Source organism: Dreissena polymorpha, chromosome 3 (assembly GCF_020536995.1).
Source record: "Dreissena polymorpha isolate Duluth1 chromosome 3, UMN_Dpol_1.0, whole genome shotgun sequence".
Lineage (NCBI taxonomy): Eukaryota > Metazoa > Mollusca > Bivalvia > Myida > Dreissenidae > Dreissena > Dreissena polymorpha.
In genome coordinates, this window is record NC_068357.1 from 101,541,505 (window position 1) to 101,563,981 (window position 22,477).

A 22,477-nucleotide genomic window follows, 5' to 3' on the forward strand; every position below is an offset into this window, starting at 1 on the left:
ATCATCATCATTTGAAACTGGTAATTACGAAGCTGTTCAAACGTTAACCGATTGCATAATTTGGAAAGCAATTTTTACGTTAAATTGTGTTGATAACTTATATCAAGTATGAAATGACTAAACCTGTAAAACACTACGGATGGCCGCGTGATTTGGGAAAGAGCATTAAACTCAACTAGTTCGTGTCTTTTTGGGGAACACACTTTCTGGTATTTCGTTTTTTTCTGTCATTATACTGAGGCTCTACAGATTCGTCATTCTTGGTGTAAATCTAGCAAGTTAATGCGTCGAATAAAGAAAATGCACTATGGAAAATCTGTGAACAAGTCACTTAAAATTAAATTTATCAGCGAAAAAAAAACAACAACATAAATACATAAATACGTTGATATCTGCGATTGCGACACAAATGTACGTGCAGAAACTTTACTTTGTTTACCGCAAGTATGTCTTATAATCCGGCAAGTTATATGACATAACGCTCATGTGGGGAGCTTTACACTTCAGTGGCTAACATCTAGTCAGTTAAGGTATTTACTGACACATTAGAAATATATCTGCGAACAAGTTCATTTTAGTTTATTTTATCAATAAAGAAATAAACTCATATCTGCGATTACATTACATACGTGCGTGCCTTACTTTGTTTACCTCAAGAATGTCCGCTAATGAGGTAGATTGATGATCCATGTTGCCCTATGCTTTGGTAAACAAGATCATTTAATATTCACACAGCTATAAAACGTTATAACTTAGACATGAATACTTGGTCACCCGGCGTAACGATGTTTGAAAGATTAATACGTACGTGCTATAACGTATTTGTTATTCACAAATCAATTCAGGCATTGCATCGTAAGTTCACAGTTAAATGCATGCGACATCTGTATTTAACTCTTACATAATTTAAATATCGTCTGAACATGGATCATGTTTAATGCAATTTCACCTTCACTGCTAGTCACAAATTGTAAAAGAATGGGAAATATAAAATGTTTACCCATATCGCACCATCGGCTCACCTGTACATCATCTCAGCTTGATTAATATAATTATTTTTTTAAGTATAAATTCGCAAACTATATTTTAAGTGAAAAACATGTTCTTGTTGAGTAATTCGAACATCTATTAGCCTGGTAGTCAAAGAATCAAATTCAAATTGTATGATAAAACTTAAAAGCGATACCGGATTTTATACATTTATCACAAACTTTGTCCTAACGTATCGAACGGTATCGAACGGTATAAAAATGATTGATAAAAATGTCTGGGTAACACATTGACACTAGAACTCAAGCGTCCAGGTTCGTTCCCGGCTCAACGCTTACATGCCGACTCGTCTTAACGTATAAAACTCTTAACAGAGAGGGTATGCACTGGGCAATCTAGTAAGGGCAGTAAGTCGTCTCCTATATCTTGTACTAACACACTAGTGTAATAAGACAAACTTACACATATTTCAGGGGCCATGGCAATACTAGTAATTCTCGGTGTCAGGGGCAATGGCAATACGAGTAATTCTCGGTGCACTCGATACAATTCTACTACACCCTCGATAAAGAGGGCATCTAATCCGGTGGCCCTGCAATCTCGGCCGAGAGATCATTTTTCCTTTATGAGATAAACCTTTGGTTCGAGTCGCTGATAAGCTGATGCTTCCATTTAGAAATAATTTTCAATGTATAAATAAGTAATGATTTAAAAAAAGACCATATTAATCACGCATCCAAGCGTTTAACTATAAGTTGTTCGGAGCTTTTTTTATGTCGTCACAAGGTACAACAATACAACTTTTTTCTACATAACGATCTGCACGTATCATGTTCAAATAATTCCTTTGATATGTGAACCGCGTTATGCAAATATTGGTCGTATGCTTTTTCATGCTGCTATGTCCGCTATACAGTCTTCAAAGTTTTGTGGTCCCATATGCGGATATGGTAATTCCTTACCATACTGCGCGAATGCGATGGCTTGTATGGAACCATGCGGGCCGCATAGTGCATGATACGGCTCTTTTGTTTTCGACTCCCAGTGAAATGATCGATTAAGTATTTATTAAGTCCACACGACGAAAAAAGTAAATACAAAACAGTACATCAGTTACCCTCAATACTACGTAACATAGCGGCGTCTTCTTCTTCGGCGACTCGAACCAGGCCACCATGGAGTCCTGGAACAGAACCACGAACACCTTCTTCCATTTGCTGGTTCCATCACTGTACAGCACGTAACCAGTCTTTGTGGGGCGACTTACGGCTGAAACAAGAATATGTATGGTTAGGACGGGTAATGGTTTTCAGCTGACATTTTAAATGATATATAAATCTGGCGAATGGTTTTAGTTGGTCGAATCTGTGCAAAAATTAACAAAACGGATACCTATGTTGGCTGTCGTCTATGGTTGTCTATTTATGTCGCATCTTTCTGGTGTGATGGGATGTTTGAACGACAAAGATATCAGCCGAAATAACAATTATGACATTTGTCGTTAGTTAGATATGGCAAAAATCAGCCATCATACACAGGGGTGGTTCCAGGACTTCTGGTTAGGGAGGGCGGAAAGATTTGCTGGCAAAGCCCTGTTAGGGGGTCCGGGGTTGGGGGCGAAGCCCCCTCCCGGAAGCTCCACGATTTTAGTGATTTTGAAGGCTTTGACAACCACTTCACGAGCATTTCACGCCTTATGTACTTTCATTAAAGTACCTTTTTATAATGCCAAAAAGATTATTGTTTATACGTAATACGGATGGAATACAGGATTGTCTGTGATTAGTGGGAAATGTTGTGTACGAAAAAAGAAGTAAAATGAGTTTAAATAGGTGATTAAGATCTAGTTAAGTGTGAAACATCCAATTAATTGACTTTACTTTGGCGATTTTGGGGGGGGGGGGGGGCGTACGCCCTGGATCCGCCTATGATACATTTATGTCATACTGTTCTGGTTTTTAGGGCGATTACAAGACACCCCGTCATAACGACAAAAATATGCGCTGCTACAATAGTTATGACATTCGTCTTTTTCGCGTTGTTGCGTTAACGGGTTAGATGAGTTAGCGGTATTAAAAGGTACCAAAAACAACACCACGCAAGAACGACGAATGACATAAAATAAAATTGGAGTATCAGTTATATACATTTCAGTAGAAGACCCAATCGGAATTAGGAACAAAGATAAAATTGTATCGCGAAATGAAATGCTGTAAAAATGAAAACCGCCCCGAAATGATGCAGCTTTTTATTATAATCTTCGCTATAGAGAACCGAATTTCGTTCACGCCTTCTTTCAAACAAAACCAACGTGCTATATCCACAAAACCGGTTGATTTGTTTACGCAAGCGATTCTTTATTATCAATAACCATAGTTTTCGATGTTAAAAAATCAGGCGAGTTAGCAAGAAACAGAATACCTTGTTATGTTGAAATAAGCTTTATTTTTTGTATAACCTGGGAGGGGCAGTTTTCGACATCTGTGCGTAAAACGACTGTTATAACTAGTTTGTGACAGAATTAAAACATTCTCAAATTCAGGATTATAAACTAATATATTGACCATGCATGCACACTTATTTTCAATGCTTCCTGCACGTGGGTCAAAGAATTCTCAATCAATCGAGGCGTCCACCACACACTGTTCTGGCCACGGTATAGTATGCTTCCGCTTATTTACAATATTGATTCAACCATTTTTATTTGAGCTGGTGCAGGTAAATGTCTTCATACTGGAGCAGCGTTTTCAAATTCAACGCTGCACAGTTGTATATTCTTTCTTTGAAAAAAAGGATAATGTTCAATGTGATCATTTAGTATACAAAAATGACAAAACATGCATACACTTATGGTATAATAGTTTTTTTAATGAATACATATATAATCTTTGCAAAATGTGACGAATAAAAACGTCGGGTTTAGTGGGTTAACTGAGTAAGTTTTGTTAAGAAAAGCATACAAATATTTGTATACGTAATGACAAAACTCAGATTAATCTCACCTCATGTTTGTTAATAAATACTAATAATCAATAAAGTGGAAAAGTTTAAACGTGTCAGATTCTTATACGCATATAATCTTTTTGCTGGGACGTTCATTTGCAAGTTTAAACAAGCAACTTGATTAGAGACGTACTACTATTTTTCCCGGAATTGAAATCAAATCAATACAATAGCTTGCTTTCTTAGGTCGTAAAGCGTTCTTATCATAGAATCATTTGTACTTATAACGATTTATCACAAAGTGTTACACATCATGGTTGATTCTAGACTCCTTAACTCCGTCGAATTAAAAGTGCGTCAAATATACATAATTTAAAATGCATATAAATAAACCTCTTTTACTGTATATTAACATGATGTCAATACCGTGACAGACACATTTAATTGGTGCAAGGGTTTCCTCAGAAAATGACGACATGTATGTTATATTGATTTGATGCAGGTGTTCATCTGGAAATGACACCAATGTCATATTTAAATGAGGACGTAATATCACAGTGAGCTGATGCATGTGATTTATCTGAAAATTAATTCATTGGTGGCATTATAAACTGATCTCAGTGAATTCTCCCCAAATGGTTACTGTATTTATTATTATTTCATGATATATTGACATAATATGTATCTATTCTAAATCAAAGCGCTGAAGGTACTGAAGTTGTTCGCTGTTGTCGTCCTTGATTAGCTTGTGCGCATTGCACAGGCTATTCCGTGTGCATAGGCTAATCTTATTTGACATGCATTAAGCCCCGTTTTCCCTGAAAGCAGCCAATATGTACAGATTTCAATGATAAACACTAGACTTGCCAATGTCGACTTACAAGCTGGTATATAAACTCACTGCTAGAGGGTATATACACTCACTGCTAGAGCAGAATCATGTGTCGTCTGCAGCAGACAGGCAGCGGTAATCGTCCCTTGCAGGGTGAGTTGTGGTTCTTACCGTACTTAAGGCTTCTAAGCACATACTGATTTGCAAAATATGCTCTGTAAATTTAGCTGGCCGCTTACGCGACCAACTAAAAACACACCATAAATGTCAAAATACTGATTTATCTGATCGCCTCACTGATTGGGTTAAACTAATGCATTTAATCCTTTAAGATACATTTTCACGTTTCGGTAAATAAACAAAATTAGAAAAAATGATTCAGACTCGATAATTGTCATTGTAGTTATGATATTTGTGAGGAAACAGTAATACTGAAAATTTACCATGCTCTAAAATATTCATTATTAACATCTTTTGATGATTTTAAAACCTGAAAATTATAAAGCGTTGCAACGCGAAACGATTTATTTGGAGAGTTCTGTTTTTGTCGTTATATTTTGTGACACAACGAGGATTGTTTATATAAAGTATAAAATACATTACACATTGTATGACCACCGGTGGCCGAGTGGTCTTAGCGTCAGACTTTTATTCAAGGGGTCAGTGGTTCGAGCCCAGTGGAGGGTTACTTTTTATTCTTGTTTTTTACTGAAGCTTTTTAAATACAATGTTTACATTAATCAATAAAAATCATTTAACTAATGACAAACTTCAATATCTGCCAAAATCTGTGGAAATGTCCCTTTAAAATGTATATGGCATACGAAATAAAACGCTATTAAAATAAAAAACACTCAAAAGTGATGAAGTTCTTTATTATAATCTTCGTTATTGCGAGCAAACATGTTTTCATGCAACAAACAACACCAACGGGCTAAGTCCACAAAACGGTCTGATTAGTTTACACACGCAATGCTTGTTTATCAATAACCATAGTCTGTTATTTATAAAATCAGGCGATTTGGCAAGAAACAGCATACTTTGTTATTTTGGATAATACGAAATTGTAAACTGATCACGCCTCTGCTATTGTGTTCATGCTGGCGCGGTGGTTTAAAATTCAAAATTGTATTGCAGGATTGTGTATACTTTCTTTTGAAAATATGTGGATTAAATTTTATGTGACCATTTAAATATACAAACATGATAAAAATGCATTCATTTATAATATGCTTTCTCTGATCTTGTTTGACAATGAAAACATATATAATAATTTATAAAACGAATACACACTTCCGGTTTCATGGGTGAAATGCTGAGTTTTGTTAAGAAACGCATACAATTATTATTCATACGCGATGACAAATCTCAGATAAATCTTACCTCATGCTTCGTGAATTAATGTTCTTATCAATAAAGTGGACAAGTTGAGCTTAAACAACATATTATATCACGTATGGCTTACTGATTAAATACCAAACAACCAGAATATGTTAAAGGGATTGTTATCGCAACCCAATAGGTACACAGGCATGAATTGCGAAATACATACTTTTCGAAAATAAATCTTACTTTGCTAAGTTTTATCAACATTTGAATCGAATTACCAACATAGCACATTGTTCACCATATATACAATTTTTCATAACATTGTTTTAAAATATCGCCTGTCTCGACGAGTGTCTCACACACAAATAACTTAAGAAACGACAAATAATCAATAAGATAACTATTATTTTGATAAAGACCAAAATAAAATTGTTATAACGGTATGATTCCTGTTTGGGTGTTATTGTTGTATAGACTTTATCGCTTGTTTGTTAAAAAATCAAATACCTTATCTGGAGTACTTGCGTTTTGTTTTAATTGTCTCACATGTGTTTTTTAATCGTTTTTATACGATATAATATGATCTATAAAGCAGTGCGATTCCAATGTTCCGACTGTGCATACAGGTCTTTACAAGTAAATCACGGTAGTTTTTGACGAATGTCTACAAATAAAGTGATACACGTCAATATTGTGGAAGATTATTGTTTAAAAATCAACTGTTAGATTTTTTTGAATGCATCAATCTTAACGCATACTGAATTTAAAACAAACACATGATCATTGAAATGTTTGCAACGGTACGGAATATATAAATATAGCAATGGTAACAACTCATTTTCTACCAATTTTCATTTTCACAAGCATATGCGTAAAAATGAATAATATGCATAAGATTTTATGACGGCTAAAATAAAAATACGTTTAGTTATGAGTTAAAAAGACGACATTGCACAGTAAAATAGTAAATCATATGTAGAATTTTTACTGTTACTATTCACCGTTTGCTAAACCGAATACAAGCATAGTATAGTAATACTCATTGTCCAGAAGCTTATATACCTGCACATCAAAATATAGTTAATAAATGTCGGATATCAAATATTGCTAGTGTTGGTAAGAGAACAATACGCGTCCTGACTCCATTATTTAACATACATTTGTACATTAAGAACTATTAAAGGGACCGTCAACCACTAACGACGAAAAAAGAAAAGTTCTAAAATACCGTGTGTTTTTTTAATTATTAGTTTTTATTGATTAAAATATCACGACTGGTACAATACATTACTTGAAAACAAGTTGTTAAGTTTTCATATTTTCAGTATATTCGGTAATAAATTTTACTGGGTACAGGTACCAGGTAACTACCAGTTAACTATAAATAACGCAAGTAGATTGATCATCATCGTAACGTGGTAAACCCAGAAATGCAAATTGTGCATGCGTAATGAATTTTATCACATGCCATACCCTGTTTCCCATGTTATATAACCATTACAAATATTTTTATCTTACACATGTGTAATATACTTTTTAAGCGTTTTCATTGACTTATTTTCGTTCGATTGACCAATCGCATTTTGTTATTTTGCTCAAATGACGTTGCAACGTCAAATGACGTCACGAAATGTAAACAACATTCGAGATTTATCATTATCAGAGGGGGTAATCACGTGATTATCAAGATGGCGACGTCCATGCCGAGGCCGGTATTTTTCGCCGTTTTATACCCTTTATTACTTGTATTATTTTTTAAATTCCGCCCACTTTCCAGCCATATTAGCAACATAGTTACAGGCGTTTATTTCATAGTAATATTTGCTCTATATCACGACTTTACTCGGTGCGAAATTTCTTAGCGGGATTACCTAATTAGGGCTCCACTAAGAAAATTTGCGGGGAGTAAAGTCGAGATATAAAGTGAATTTAAATACGAAATAAACGCTTATCACTTTTTTTACTGATATGGCTGGAAAGTGAGCGTCGTTTACAAATTTAATAAGAGTAATTAAAGGTATAAAACGGCAAAAAATAACTGTCTCGGCGTGGACGTCGCCATATTGACTATCACGTGATTACCCCCCCCCCCCCGGATTATGTTTACGTAAATATTTATTTAATTTGCTCTTTTAAAAGCATGTGATAAAAAAGATCTGACACTCGTTGTCATTTCATACCATATTTTATTAAACTCGTCCAGGAAATTTGTTAGTAAGCTCGCCAAAGGCTCGCTTACTAACAAAATTCCTGAACTCGTTTAATAAAATATTGCATGATATCACAACTCATGCCAGATCCTATATGTATTTATTTTATATATAAAATGATCAATCTACTTGCGTTATTGATAGTGTGTATATCGTTATGTCATCTATTTTCGCGATGTACTTTCGATTTCACATCGCATAATTGTATTACCGAATATACTGAAAATATGATTTTTTTTCAAGTAATGTAAATTGTAATATACCAGTCGTGATATTTTTTTCAATATCAACTAATAATTGTAAAAGAAAATACGGTATTTTAGAACTTTTATTTTTTCGTCATTCGTGGTTGACGGTCCCTTTAAGGTATATTTTTTTTTGTTAAACATAAATACATATGAACAATAGTAAATGTAAATGAATTTCAACAGAAATATATGTTTCAGTATCGTAAACATTTACTTACAGAACGAGTCTGAATATCGATATATGCACTTTTTAGAAATACGTGCTTACTGCATATTATTGGAAAAAGGATGCGTACGTTTAAACCTGTGTTGTTTCTTCTCCTGACTTTCCACACATCCCATGTCGAACGTTTAACATACAGCTCATGTAAGGCTTTCCACAACAACTCTATTAAGCAAGTTTCGATACTGTTGCAAGTTGTGTAAACATAACAGATGCTGCGAGGTTACATTCTATCACAGCCGCAAGAAGCGTATCCAGTACACACATGCACTCAAATATATGAACGATACTGATGTTTTGAAACGTTATGCTAACATACCAGCGATTGCGGGTTTAAAAAAATCTATTCAGGCATAGCGATCACTACGTAACAGGGTATTTATCTTAATATTCCATATTCACTGCACCTTTATCCCATGTGGTGGTGAAAACACTACATATATGTGCAACTGAAAAGGTTCGACAAGCATTGGTTGCTTCATTCAGCTATTAAATCAACGCCAACATAGCACATATCGGCTCGTAATCAATGTGGTTTCCCATTAGTCATCGTTTAACATTGCACAACTCGCTTTATCGGTCACGTTAAGTATTTATTATTCTTAAGCATTGAACTGGGGCGGTTGCAATTGATATGCTATTAAGCGATCAGCGGTAGTTTAATTGTCTATGTCATTATATACAATGTGTTAATAAACACACTTATGCACACGCCAGTTTCCTAGAGTGAAAAGATCATCGTAAATAGCATTCTCCACGCAGAGTTGTTGTTCTTTGCTCTCAGCGTCGTGCAAGAGATTGCGTAAGTAGTTTTAGGGGGAATTGTTGTACCGTCATAATCGTATAGGCTATATAACTATCGCTCCATATAGATTTTATAGCCGCCTGACTGGTCACTATTATGTTATTGGAGCCGAAGTGGGTTTTTCTAATTATTTTTTTTTATAGAATAGCGGACATTTTTGATTCGCACTCGTTATTCAAACCTGTACACTAAAGCGTTACCGCTAGCAGCAACTAAGCCTGTCGCCACGGGGTCGTTGGATCACCGCTAGCAGCAACTTAGCCTGTCAACCCGGGGCCGTTGTGTCAGAATATTGACATCGATACTGAGGGAGAATTATTTAATATTTTTACCTGATGCCTCATATAAATGATAAATAATTATTTTTTGCTATTTCCTCGTCGACAAAGTAATGTTGCAATGTTTTAAACTGTTACCGGTGAATATTTCGAACTGTTGACCGGTCAATAAATTGAACTGTTGCCCGCTCATGCAGTTACCCCTGTGTTTCCAATTTCTATTTTTAGAAATTACGCTATCATCATTCGGTATTTTCCGTTACAATTCGGTGTCTGAACGGCACATTCTGGATCAGCAGACGATTTATTGCTTAAATCTATCTTACGGATCAATACGCTTCGGACAGTGGGCTACACCACGCCGTCTCCCTAATGTACGAAGGCGGCCGTCATATTGGATTTGGAACTACTTTTGAAAACAAGATGGCGGCCCCCACGGTTCAAACCCCACTTACAGAGGAAAAATTAAAATTTGTTTTGTGTAGCTCGTCTGTTTCAAGATTACATTCTTTTAGTAATGAATGTAGATCTGTGAATTCCCACAACATACTTACAATCTTGTTAAAATTTTAAGATGCCAATATTGACATTGAGTTAATTTTATATCGACTGTTTCGTTATATTTTGTGACACTACGAGGATTGCTTACATAAACTTGATAAAGTATAAAATACATCACTCATTGTATGAGCATGGATGGCCGAGTGGTCTAAGCGGTAGACTTTACTCCACGGATCAATGGTTCGAGCCCATTTGAGGGTTACTTTTTTTTAAAATTTTATTCTTGTTTTTTTTTGCAGCTTTTTAGATCCAATGTTTTCATTTATCAATATAGCATTTAATGACAAAAATAATTTGGAGAGTTCTTATGTTATAGTTAGATTTTGTGACATTACAAGGATTGCTTATATAAACTATAAAATAAACCACTGACTATATGGGAGCGCTGATGTATATAGAAACAAACATTATTTTGAATTATTTTTCACAGTTATAGGTTAATTTTGGGATACACTAAAGTAAATATTAACATTCCATCCCATGAAACCGTTCAGGTGTCTCAATACTGGTAATAGTAAACGCCTCTGAGGGCCACATGGCTACGGTCCATATACAGTTTGTGACTGCCTGGCTGGTCACTATTATGCCATTGAGACCAAAGTGGAGTTTACTATTTCTTATACTACACCGAAGAGTTTTCTCTTTACCACTGTACAGTGTTGTACGATTGTTTATGGTATAGAACCTAAACATATGGATTAAATCTCAAAGTTTGTCGCCCTGCCAAACATCAGCAATCTTGCAATTAATATAATTTAAGAAATACTGGTTCCTTTAAGTTTGAATAATGTTGTTGTTTTCACTTCAAGAAACAACTTATTGGCTTTCTTTACATTTTATTAACATTTGAATATTTTGTATGAAATGACAGCTAATGTTAAACAATAACATAAATAAATATTCTATTATATTACTTCTCAGAGATATTGGTCCTTATATATCTATATTATCGTTGAATTTAGTGCAAATTTAGTGGTGTGTAACCCGAACTATATTTTCGGTGTAATATCTTCCGCCTAGAGGCGTTAGACATCCTTCAACCAAATACACCCGCGAGACGATCGCCGTTATGGCGGAATTGTCAGAGGATTCCTGATTGTCTTACGGATGAGTGCAGAGATAGCCGATGTAGCACGATTGTGAACGGCAATGTCCGAAGTATTATATGTACCGGTACTTATGTTTGAAATTTGATCAGGTAATAAAACAGTTATTTCATGGATGCTTGAGGAACAGTCAAAACTGTTATCCCTCGGTATCAGGGATGACTTTGGAACTGTTGTCCGAGGCTGATCCTTGGGACAACAGTTTTGACTGTTCACCGCGCATCCATGAAATAACTGTATACTATTCCCAAATGTGAAAGAAACATCTGTACTATTACCTACTTGCTTCAAAAGTCAAAGTGGTGGCCGGTTGTGGTGGTGGTGTTCTACAAGCAGTGTTTGTTGAGGGTTTGCAAAACCAATTGACAACCTAAAGGAAGTTAAGATTTCTTTTATGATACCGAACAAATAAACAATACTTTATACATTAACTTAAATCAACCGTATTCAAAGCTGGTTAAAACACATAGAGGTATGCATCAATCAGCATATAAGTCGGATTATTTGCATAATTAGTTCTGTTTTTCGATCATAAAATCATCATCCGGCTAGTAAATATCATTTAATATGCCTGAATCCACATGTTATTCTTTGCTTTTTCTATCACGTGACAGTAAAAGTACATTCGTGTTATCAGTTTCTCTATGTGTGTGTATATCAGAGTTTATTTTCAGGTTCTACTTGCCTCTTCACGAGGTCTTTGTAGCCCGACCTGCATCGGTTTCTCTATACATTCGCACGTGTCTGATATTGCCAAAAGACTAGAAAGATGAAATTAATGTTCAACTTGGTTTACTTATAATATACTTATATGTTTAACGCGTAAACAATTTTAATATCATGGCTGTGTTGAGCTAATGGACGCTTTGTAATAAGAACTGATAGTTTTTGTAAATATCCGTTCTAATTGATTTTGAACGTTTTAAACTAAATCATGTTGTGCTTTTACTTCTAACCGACGTATGATATTGTAAAATGCAAAACGTGCATACACATTAATGGAATGCATATGTAAGTGTAATTATTGTATAATATAAAATATTGTCTTTAATGCCCCGTTACACTTGACCAATTTTTACAAAATTGTAAAAAATGCATTTCTCAAGTTCCGGCTACGCACATACCACGTTTGCGCTAAGTTCTTACTGCGTCCAACACGTTCCCACTATGTTCTTATTGCGCGTGTATTCAGGCGGGTACCACGTCCAACACGTTCTTGCTATGCTTTAACTACGCTCGTACTAGGTTGCTCCTACGACCTCCAAGATAGCACTGCGTTCTTACCTCACGCTCATCACGTTCTCACCGCGTTCTATGTCTGCATATAAATACTGCGATTCAATCTGCGACTTTCTTCTGAGCAAAAGTAAAGTATTTTATATCAGAAAATATGCCGAGAAGGAAGGGGGGCTGCAAAGCAGATACGAAAGCAAAACCGAGAACTCCATCACCAGCGAGTGATGGGTTCGAGGGTTGTTCCTGAACCAGAACCTATCTGTAACAGTGGGCCCATTGAAACAACAGAAAGCGGAGCCGAATCAGATGTGTCTAGCGTTGTCGGTACCCGACCAAAGAAGGCAAAACTAGTGTCCACTCTAACACCAGTAGAGGAATAGACTATGATTGAGTGGCTGGAGGCACACCCGATACTTTATAATAAGAAGCTGACTTCTTACAAGGAAGCTGCTAAGAAAGAGTTAATGTGGAAAGAGAAAGCTACTGAGATGGGTAAGTCCGTTCCCGTTCTTAAGACCTGGTACACTGGCCTCAGAAGTAGATACGGCAGACTCAAGAAGAAAAAATCTGGCACTGAAGATACCGAACTGACAGAGAGAGAGACGAGTGGGTTGTAAGACACTTCGCTTTTCTGCATCCTTATATCATAGAGGTACGGAAGAGGCCCATTATCAGTGTAAGTTGAAGTTAAGAATACATTAAAACTAAACTATTTTGGCTTAACATTGACTGCAGATAGATGAATATATAGATTCGATAGTTTATGGCATCCGTACATCTACTTACAATGTACACATATATCACAATCATACTTTTTTTCTTTTTTTTTCATCTTTTATTTCACCCTTTTCATAGTTTGCGTTATTACAGATATGAACTTGTAGATCGAACATAAAAGTAAATGCATTTTATTGTGTCGCTATAACCTTTCATATTGTGTTTACAGCTGAAGCAGAAGTTATCAACTACCTGTACCGACTATGACGTTGCTGAAATGGTTGGTTAAAACCAAGAACAGTCTCTCAAACCTCCCGTAACTACCACTCGGGCAGTTCAGCCGGTTGCATCCTCTACACCAAGGCCCCGAAAACAGAAGCAAATTTCAATGACAGAAGATGCTTTGTTGGTCAGTCTTGAAGAGCGTGGCAATCAGATGCTGAACCTACAGCAGCAAGTATTGGATCGGATAAGGCCAAGCGCAGACAGAGAGATGGAAGCATTCGTACACTGGGTTCGGTCTGTAATTCTTCAGAGACGCTGTCAACAAGAAATTAGCATCACAATTTACAGATACATTGGAGAGAACGATCTGCTGAAGCGACAGCAACCGCAAGAACTGTCACAGTATAGACAATCATTCCAGCCTCGTCAGGATTCCTCTCAAGCGTGTGTCAACACGTGGATGTCACCACCTTCCCAATGGCCTTCCCGGCCTACATATGGTATCTCTGTATGGCACACTCAGGATGCCAACTGGTTAGCACAGACATTTCCTCAGCAGTATCCGCAGCAGCAACACCGCACATTAACACAACTACAACCCGCACAATCCGGCTGTACTGTTCCTGGGAGTCCTCCACTACCAATGATGACATGGGATGGCGTTTCGAATAAACCAATGGCAGCACCAGCTTCACATATCACACACTGTCAGGGGGAAAATTCCCAGACAACTCCGTCTTCGCTTCATTTAAGTGACTTTATTAATGACAATGATCCTAGTGCTGATGACTACCAACAGTGACCTTTGCATTGTACCTGTGTTATATATATTTGTATAACCCTTGATGTACCATATCATTGGTGCTGACGCTTTGTTATGATAAAATGACAGTTCATATTATTGCTCTGTTTACTGAAGAAAGCAAATGATGTTTTAGTTGTAGTAACTACTGTTAATGTATTTCTTTAGTTTTCATATTTTGTTTGTAAACAACGGCCAGTGGACCGTGAATGCCATTTAGTTTTGATAATGTGCAACTGTTTCACGTGGAATTTTCACGTGAAACAGTTGAACATAACCAAAGCTAAATGACATTCACGGTCCACTGTCCGTTGCTGGACTATATTTAAAGAAGTAAAGTGTTTATTTTGAAATATATTTGGAAATGTTGTTCTTCTGACTGATTATGATTTGCTTCATGTCATTAAATAAATGATGTTTTGGACGATATCAAATTGTTCCCAGTTTGCGTTTAGGTAACAAAGGGCTTCATGAGAAAAACTGTTAAAATTACATCTGCATAATCTGCCGTCGCGGATCATCCTGTGCATTCCGGATAGGCTAATCCATGATCCCACTTTCCGTATTTCCAGTTTCAGGAAGGCTTATCCTCAACGAAAATTCACTGAAAGAGAAATGTGGTGTTCCGGATTAGCCTGTGCGAATGGAACAGGCTGACCCGAGATGGCATTTTACGTAGGTATCACCATTACAGCTTTTCTCATGGAACGACCCTATTTTATTATACATTAACTGCAGTATGACCTATGAATAAACAGAGGTAGGATTTTATAAATTTAGTCGTACATATTAATGCAAATTGAATTACATAACCAATGTAACAAAAGATAATCGAATTACCAATACAACGTAAATTATAATTATACACATCATATAATGTCAAATACAATCATAAGTAAAACCAGGAACACATTTAGTTATCAGTCTTAGTAGGTCGAAAGCGCTTTTCCAACTATATTGTTTTGTTACCATATCTTCTTACCATGGCACCTGTCCTGCTGGACTGTTGAAGTACAACTTCAGATTGCCACTTTCCTGCTACAGTATCCCTGTTAGGTCCGTTGATTGCTTCAATCATGTTTGCATTGGCTCTCCAGAGGCCTGGTACTACATTATGTTGATCATCCTCCGCGTCAAGTTGGGCATTCTGCGTAACGGGATACCGTTTTCTCAGATTATGAAGACATATGCAAGCCTCGAATACAGTTCTCACTATGTCAGGTCCTTGCATCATTGTGGTCAATACTATCTGCCATCTCTGTGCCAGTATACCAAAGGCGTTCTCTACTACATGTCTCCCTGTTGAAATTATAGTTGGTTATCAACTATTGCTTCGAAAGTCCTCGGTGGGAGTATGGTTTCATCAGGTGGGTTCGTAGTCCGAAAGCGTTATCACCCAAGATAAAAAATGGTATGACCTGATCATGATTGGGTATTGGGTCTGGATCTAGGAATCCGATAGTTCTATTTTCCAAACACTCCTTCAATTCGGACTCGTTGTATATCTGAGCGTCAGACATGAACCCGTATCCACACATATTTCTCCATACAAACTTATAATCGGCGTCCACCAAAGCCAGAAGAACCACCGAAAAGAAGCCTTTGTAATTGTGGCACAATGATCCAGTGTTATTTGGGCATCTGATAGCCACATGTTTGCCATCAATTGCTCCGCAGGCGTGTGGCACATTCCACTTTGTCTGAAACTCTTCCGCAATGGTGCGCCATTCGACTTGTGATGTTTGACATGATATGACTTCGTCCTTATATTCGTCAACGATTGCCCGGCACACTTCAGGAATAAACACAGATATTGTGTTCCTAGCATTTCTAAAGTCGTACTGTTAGGGCGAGTAATTGCCGCTAGATGCCAAGTGTCGTAACGTACCTGGTTTCAGACCTGGATCCGGCGCTTTCCTGCAGGGGGTGTCTGGCTTCTGACATCTTGGACCAACTAGGTTTAGAAGCTCATCAAACATTTAAGGAGGCATCCTAAGTAAATTGAGAAATGACTGCTGATCTTCCATTCTTAATTTTGCCATAAGTCGGTCATAATGGCCGAATTGCAGCCTTCTTTCTGCTGACAGCCAAGGCCGCACCCAGCAAGACCTGGACTGTCTTCTATTTCTTCCCCGCCTTCTCCTTCTCACAAGCAATAGTGCGACCTGTCCATCGAGAAGAGCCTGTTGTCCTGTCAATACAGCAACATGCTGGAGGAGTTCTTGGTTGTCCATTATATATTGAAATGGAAGTGAAAGAAAAATGAATCCAGTTTTATATTCGACCACCAGAACGTGGCATGGTCGAGGCTAGAACCTGGCGCAAACGTACCTTAGACGTGATAAGCACCGGTAGAACGTACTAAGAACCTTATGCGGTCTTTTGAAACGTATAAGGAACGTATCATTGTCTCTACACTAGCGTGGACGGGTCGTAGTGAGAACCCGATGGACGTAGCAAGAACGTAGTGACAATCTAGAGACAACGTGATGCGAACGTCACACACTCGTCCACGTCTGCACTACGAGTGTATTGCGTCAATGAGGTTCTTACTAGGTTTTAGCTACGTCATAACTACGACCTTACCAAGTTCTTACCACGTCCTGATTTGACCACGTCCTCGCCACGTAAGTTTTGAACGTGTTCAAAGTTCACCCACGTCCTTCACATCCATGAAGACCGTACGACGCGCAAAGCCGTGTCTACTGCGTCCTCGCTACGTTGTACACGTTTGCACTGCGTCCTGGCATATTTTTGAGGACGTAGTGGGAACGTGGCCTAGTGTGACGGAAGTATCGTTAATTTATAATAACTCTATGTACGCATCTTTGAACGGTTCAAATGTAATTTGTGTTTCTTAAATTTGTATCCTCCCTAAAAAATAATAATACTTATTTACGCTGAGAATAAACAAGTTACATTCATGTTTAAGATTGAGGAAACTTATCAAACCAGCTTATTTATTCAAACGGTTAATTGGGTAAACAAAATACAATACACTCACTTCAACATTCCTTAGAGGCAGATAGTCTACTTCCGAATACAGCCCGCTGGGCTTTTCTTCCGCTTTAATAGTGTGATGTTAATGTTCTGTCATTTAACGGATATTTTAACCGCGAATGAATGCGCGAAGGTGAATTTCTCTGGTAGTTTAAGGGATCTATATGAATTTAAACCATTGTTTAAACGACAACAAGTAACATCGCTTTGCCTCAAAACAAGGATTTTCCAAGTTTGAAATGTTTTTCAAATGCATGTAGTTCAATTAAATTCACAATGTGAAAACATTCATAGTTACACAAAATGTAATGCAATAATCTCATTTAAACTCAAGTTATTGATTATAAAACTTTTTTCAGTTCACTGCGTGTGCGCGTGTGTGTGCGGGTGTGCGCGTGTGCGCACGCGTGTGTGTGTGAGTAACACATGGATATTAGCTACATCTCATTCAAAAAGTTTAATTAAAATCACGCCCCTTATAAAAATACGGTGTCAAATGATTTTTATAGAACCATACAGCAAAATTACTTGAAAAACTTTCTTCTCAAAAACGACAATGCCCTATCGGTTTGGTATTTTGCATGTAACATCGTTATGATCCTCTACCAAATTTGTAAAACCATCCCTGTTGGTTATTTGTTTCTTTTATATATGTATATAATTTAAACAAAAGCTGTTAAACCGCAACGTCCAGAGGGTTTAGTATTTGGCATCATATAAAGGTTCAAATCTTGCCGTTTGCTTCAAAACTGACGACGCGTCAGTGGTTAACAATCTTATATGGAGCAAATCGTGTCCTTACCCCTTGGGTTGAAGTTTTACATTTACTTATATAAAGAAAACCTAATACATGTTTTCAGACAACGCAAAGCGCATAGGTTTCATGTTTGGTATTCAGTTATATCTTTAAGTAATGTACTTTTTTTTCAAATAATGCCTCTGGGGTAAAAACTTGCCTTGCTCCGGGAGTCCTTAGTTTGAGGTTGATTTATATAAGGATAACATGTCAAAATCTTATTGTCTGAAACGACATGGCTTTCGTTTTCATCTAGAGGTATTCTAAAAGTATGTTTAAATTATGCCTTTGTGGTCTGTTTGAAATGTTTTGTACAAGCTAACATATCAAGATATTTTCAAAGAATCATCATGTCGTCAAAAGTAGCCAAAAACCAGGGAGCTCGAGTATAATTCAGCTTTGTAACAGTTTCTCAGTTGAACGTTCAATGATATTCAGGCTCTACCTGTTTGTTAAAAGTAACACTGTCATTTGTATTGATCCTCGTGTTTGTAAATGCATTACGAATAAAGGCAATTGGTCTAGAAATACTGTATGTTATCATATCAAACATCCGTTTTGAAGAGGATGCAACTTAAATAAAATACCATTATTATGTGTGAAATGTTACCGATTCATCTTAATCTATAAAGTTGAATTTTGGCGGAATGTCTTGTAAATACCTCTTTTCATGCTTACATTTATGAAGAACAATGACATTTTTGTAAAAAAAATATAAGAAAAATATCCAAGCGCCAATGTGTAATTCGTATGGATTTTATAATAAGAACTTTTCTGCGCACGCGAAAAGTGTCACAGTGACAAGTTGTAATATTCAATAAGAAAACAAAACTGAGCGTTAATAGAAGTGAGACCTAAATGTTTATCAACTATTTCATAAATACCCATACAATATATCATTCAAATTATAAAATAATTATAGCATTGTATCAAAAAGTGAAGTATGTTAATACAATGATTTCTTAGCTACTTTGTAAAAACTATAGACCAATCCTGAAATTAAAATCATTCCCTAAGCTTCAGGCTTGGTCGTGTGTGGGTCTCTTGTCTACATTACACTTTTTTAAACAAGTTAATAAGCCATAACGATGATCATTTTATTTATTTAGGCAGAAAACATTAAATGAATTTTAATCTTTAGATTGCTCTGTGAAGTCTTGTGGATAGCGACTCTGAACCCTGCAATTAGGTAATGAAAGGACTACGAATGGCAATGTACTTTGCCAGATTATCAAGCATTTTCTAACTTAAATGCAACTGCAAGCCAAGGCTGAATACATTTTATCATAATGACGGTATAATACTTGTATCAACACCGATTGTGATCAGGTAGGTATAATGTCTAAATTGTAATTGGGTGGACATATGGACATTATCAGTTTGTTTTTCAACGCAATTCCTATTCAGCAAACGATTTTTTTAATTATAATGCATGTTAACAGTTTCATTGGAACTGTTATATCCAACAGAACTAAAGGAAACTTTATCGTACCAAAAACATAACTTTCAGGTGCGGATAGATGGATACTTTCGATATCATTTATTTATATGACATATAATTTATGCCATTTCATTTAATTAAGACAAATGTCTTGTTCTGAAGAAACATTAAAACATATTTGTCAATTAATTTAAAACACATCAATATATTATATACCCAATAATTAATTTAACGATGTCTACATATTTTTTATAAACGTTAACTAATTTTCTTAAAATAAAATAAACATGCCCGTTAATGATTTAAGTAAATAACCTCTAAACCAATAAGCCATACCTGCATATATATATATATATATATATATATATATATATATATAACACGTGCTATGTTTAAGATAGACGTAACTGTGGCACAATCATTCGTCCATAGCGTCCTGGTCACTCATATATTATTATTATTATTGAACGTATTGTGCATTAGGAACTCAATATTGCTACTGATGGTCACCATAATACATGGAAAACCTGACTGCAGTTAAGAGGTAAGCAAATTTCTGTAGTTTTTGAAAATATTTCTAAAAAAAAATACGAATACATGCTGATTTTGTTTACAATAAAAGGAATATAAATTGCTTTTATTTATGATTGCATTTTATTCCCATCTGTCATTAACAGACATGTTTAAATGACTATAACTATTACTACCACCATGCTGCTTGTACTTCTACCTTTAGCACTGTTTCTACATATTTCGAAGGGAGGCGGAAAACTACAACGGGCGAGGCATGTTATGGTATTGCGCAAGGGGGGGGGGGGGTTAGAGGGTTAGGGTAAGGGTTAGGGTTAGTGTTAGGGGTCGGGTTAGTGTTTGGGTTAGCCTAAACCAAACCCTAACCTTAACCCGATCCCTAACCCTAACCCTTACCCTTACCCTTTTTTGGGGTTATCACCCCTGACCATGCCTCGCCCGTTGTAGTTTTCCGCCTCCCTATTTCGAACGCGAAGATAATGCAAATCCATGTTTTACTTATGGTTCCCGAAATCTGAATTACTTACAAATATACTTAGTGCACATTCGTATATAATGCTATAATATGATTATTTCATTTCGAACAACGCAACATATGTGTGTGTGTGTGTTTGTGTGGGTGGGTGTGCGTGTGCGGTGCGTGCGTGCGAGCGTGTGGGCGTGCGTGCGTGCGCGTGTGTGTTAACATTCCTGAAACAAATAATTGCCTTAATGATTAATTGTCTTAAGACTGTAATCCTCTGAAGTTTAAATACAGAGTGAATGATTTACTGAACACATTTTTTATAGGTAGCGGACGTAACTCAGTGCACATAGATGTATTTCAAATCAAGTAAAACAATTGGAAAGAACTTGTTTTATACCAATAGTATTGAATCAATACTTAGAAGATTAGCACGAGAGTGGATAACATAATCTGTATTTGATATAAATCCACTATAATGCGTATCGAAATGTTTTGTCGTTTTCATAGATTAACGTATCTCAAAACTTAGTTCATTTTTCTCCAATGTAAAAGCATGCTTTTTTTCACTGTGGTTGACTCTGTTTGTTTTAGAATTAATGTGACTGTTCAGGAATTATATGACATAAAACCATAAAACGGCTCCTACATCAAATTGTTTTTTACAATTTCCATCGATTTTCTGACCAAATACCGTATGTATTTTACAACTTGTGTTATTCTATTATGTGACATACTACACAAGCAGACATCTTGGTTGTGAACATATCTATTTTTCTATATTTTAGTCAATTTATTTTCCTTGAGCATCAATTTTTTAACTATGTACACTTAAGCACGTGTCTTCTGTCAAAACTATGATTGTGCAAGTCAGTCAATATATCAAAGTAGCTTAACATTTAAATCCCATATTGATAAATACATACATATAATTTATTATATCTTATATTTAACTTCTTGCTCCATATCTAAAACATAACTATTAAAAATGTGAGTATACTCGTTTGTACAATAATAATTACACTAGGCGAACATTATAAAGCACTTCAAACTAGAATGTACTGTAATTGGCAATTTGGTAAAAGCGAATTTTATTCCTCTTGTTTTTGCAATAATTTTGTATGAGCACACGTCTGTCCGAACTCAAATAATATAGCAGACATCATGGCCTCTTTGTAAATCATATAAACTTTGAACAGAACGTTCAATTGAATTTTTCTTTATATTGCATTACAACTTTTGTTGAGTTTACTGTTTCAGATAATCTATAATACACAATGTAAAACGTGGTGGCACTCAGACACTTTCCACACGTATACAAGAAGCATGAATTACGATTCAAGAAGACTCCATTGTGTGTTGCGTGTAACTAACATAAAACTAAGAGGGAATTTTGAATAAACAATAAATAATAAATAAAATGCTATTGGATGCCAGACAAAGTGAAAATAACGTTAATTAAAATACTATACTTAGACAAATTGAAGTTATGTCTGCAAATACTGTAAAACAGTTAAAATTGCCGATACTCGTTATTGTATATGAATTAGATTCTTTAAACAATCGTTTCATTAGAAAAACACAAGAAAAAATGGTAAAACCAACTGTTAAAGGTTTAATACAACATAATTTTACATGGGCGATAAGAACTGACATGCTCCTTATTTCCACCAGATGCCAGTTGTTATCTCAAAAATCTGATGTACAATTACTCTCACTGATGAGAATTCGCACTTTCAGT

General features: G+C 36.1%; 1 protein-coding gene across 7 annotated transcripts in view; it reads right to left on the bottom strand.

Moving 5' to 3' along the window:
• The window catches only part of LOC127870794 (uncharacterized), an 87,176-nt gene that overhangs the window by 12,186 nt on the left and 52,513 nt on the right, over positions 1–22,477 (bottom strand). For 2 of the 7 annotated variants that reach the window (XM_052413281.1, XM_052413279.1), the window contains exon 2: positions 2,108–2,259. The exons of 4 other annotated variants lie outside the window; for them this stretch is intronic. In XM_052413281.1, coding sequence (XP_052269241.1) covers positions 2,108–2,259 — 152 coding nt within the window. Of the gene's footprint in view, positions 1–2,107; positions 2,260–8,848; positions 9,447–22,477 lie in introns of those variants that run through there. One more of the 7 variants, XM_052413280.1, reaches the window with a different exon arrangement.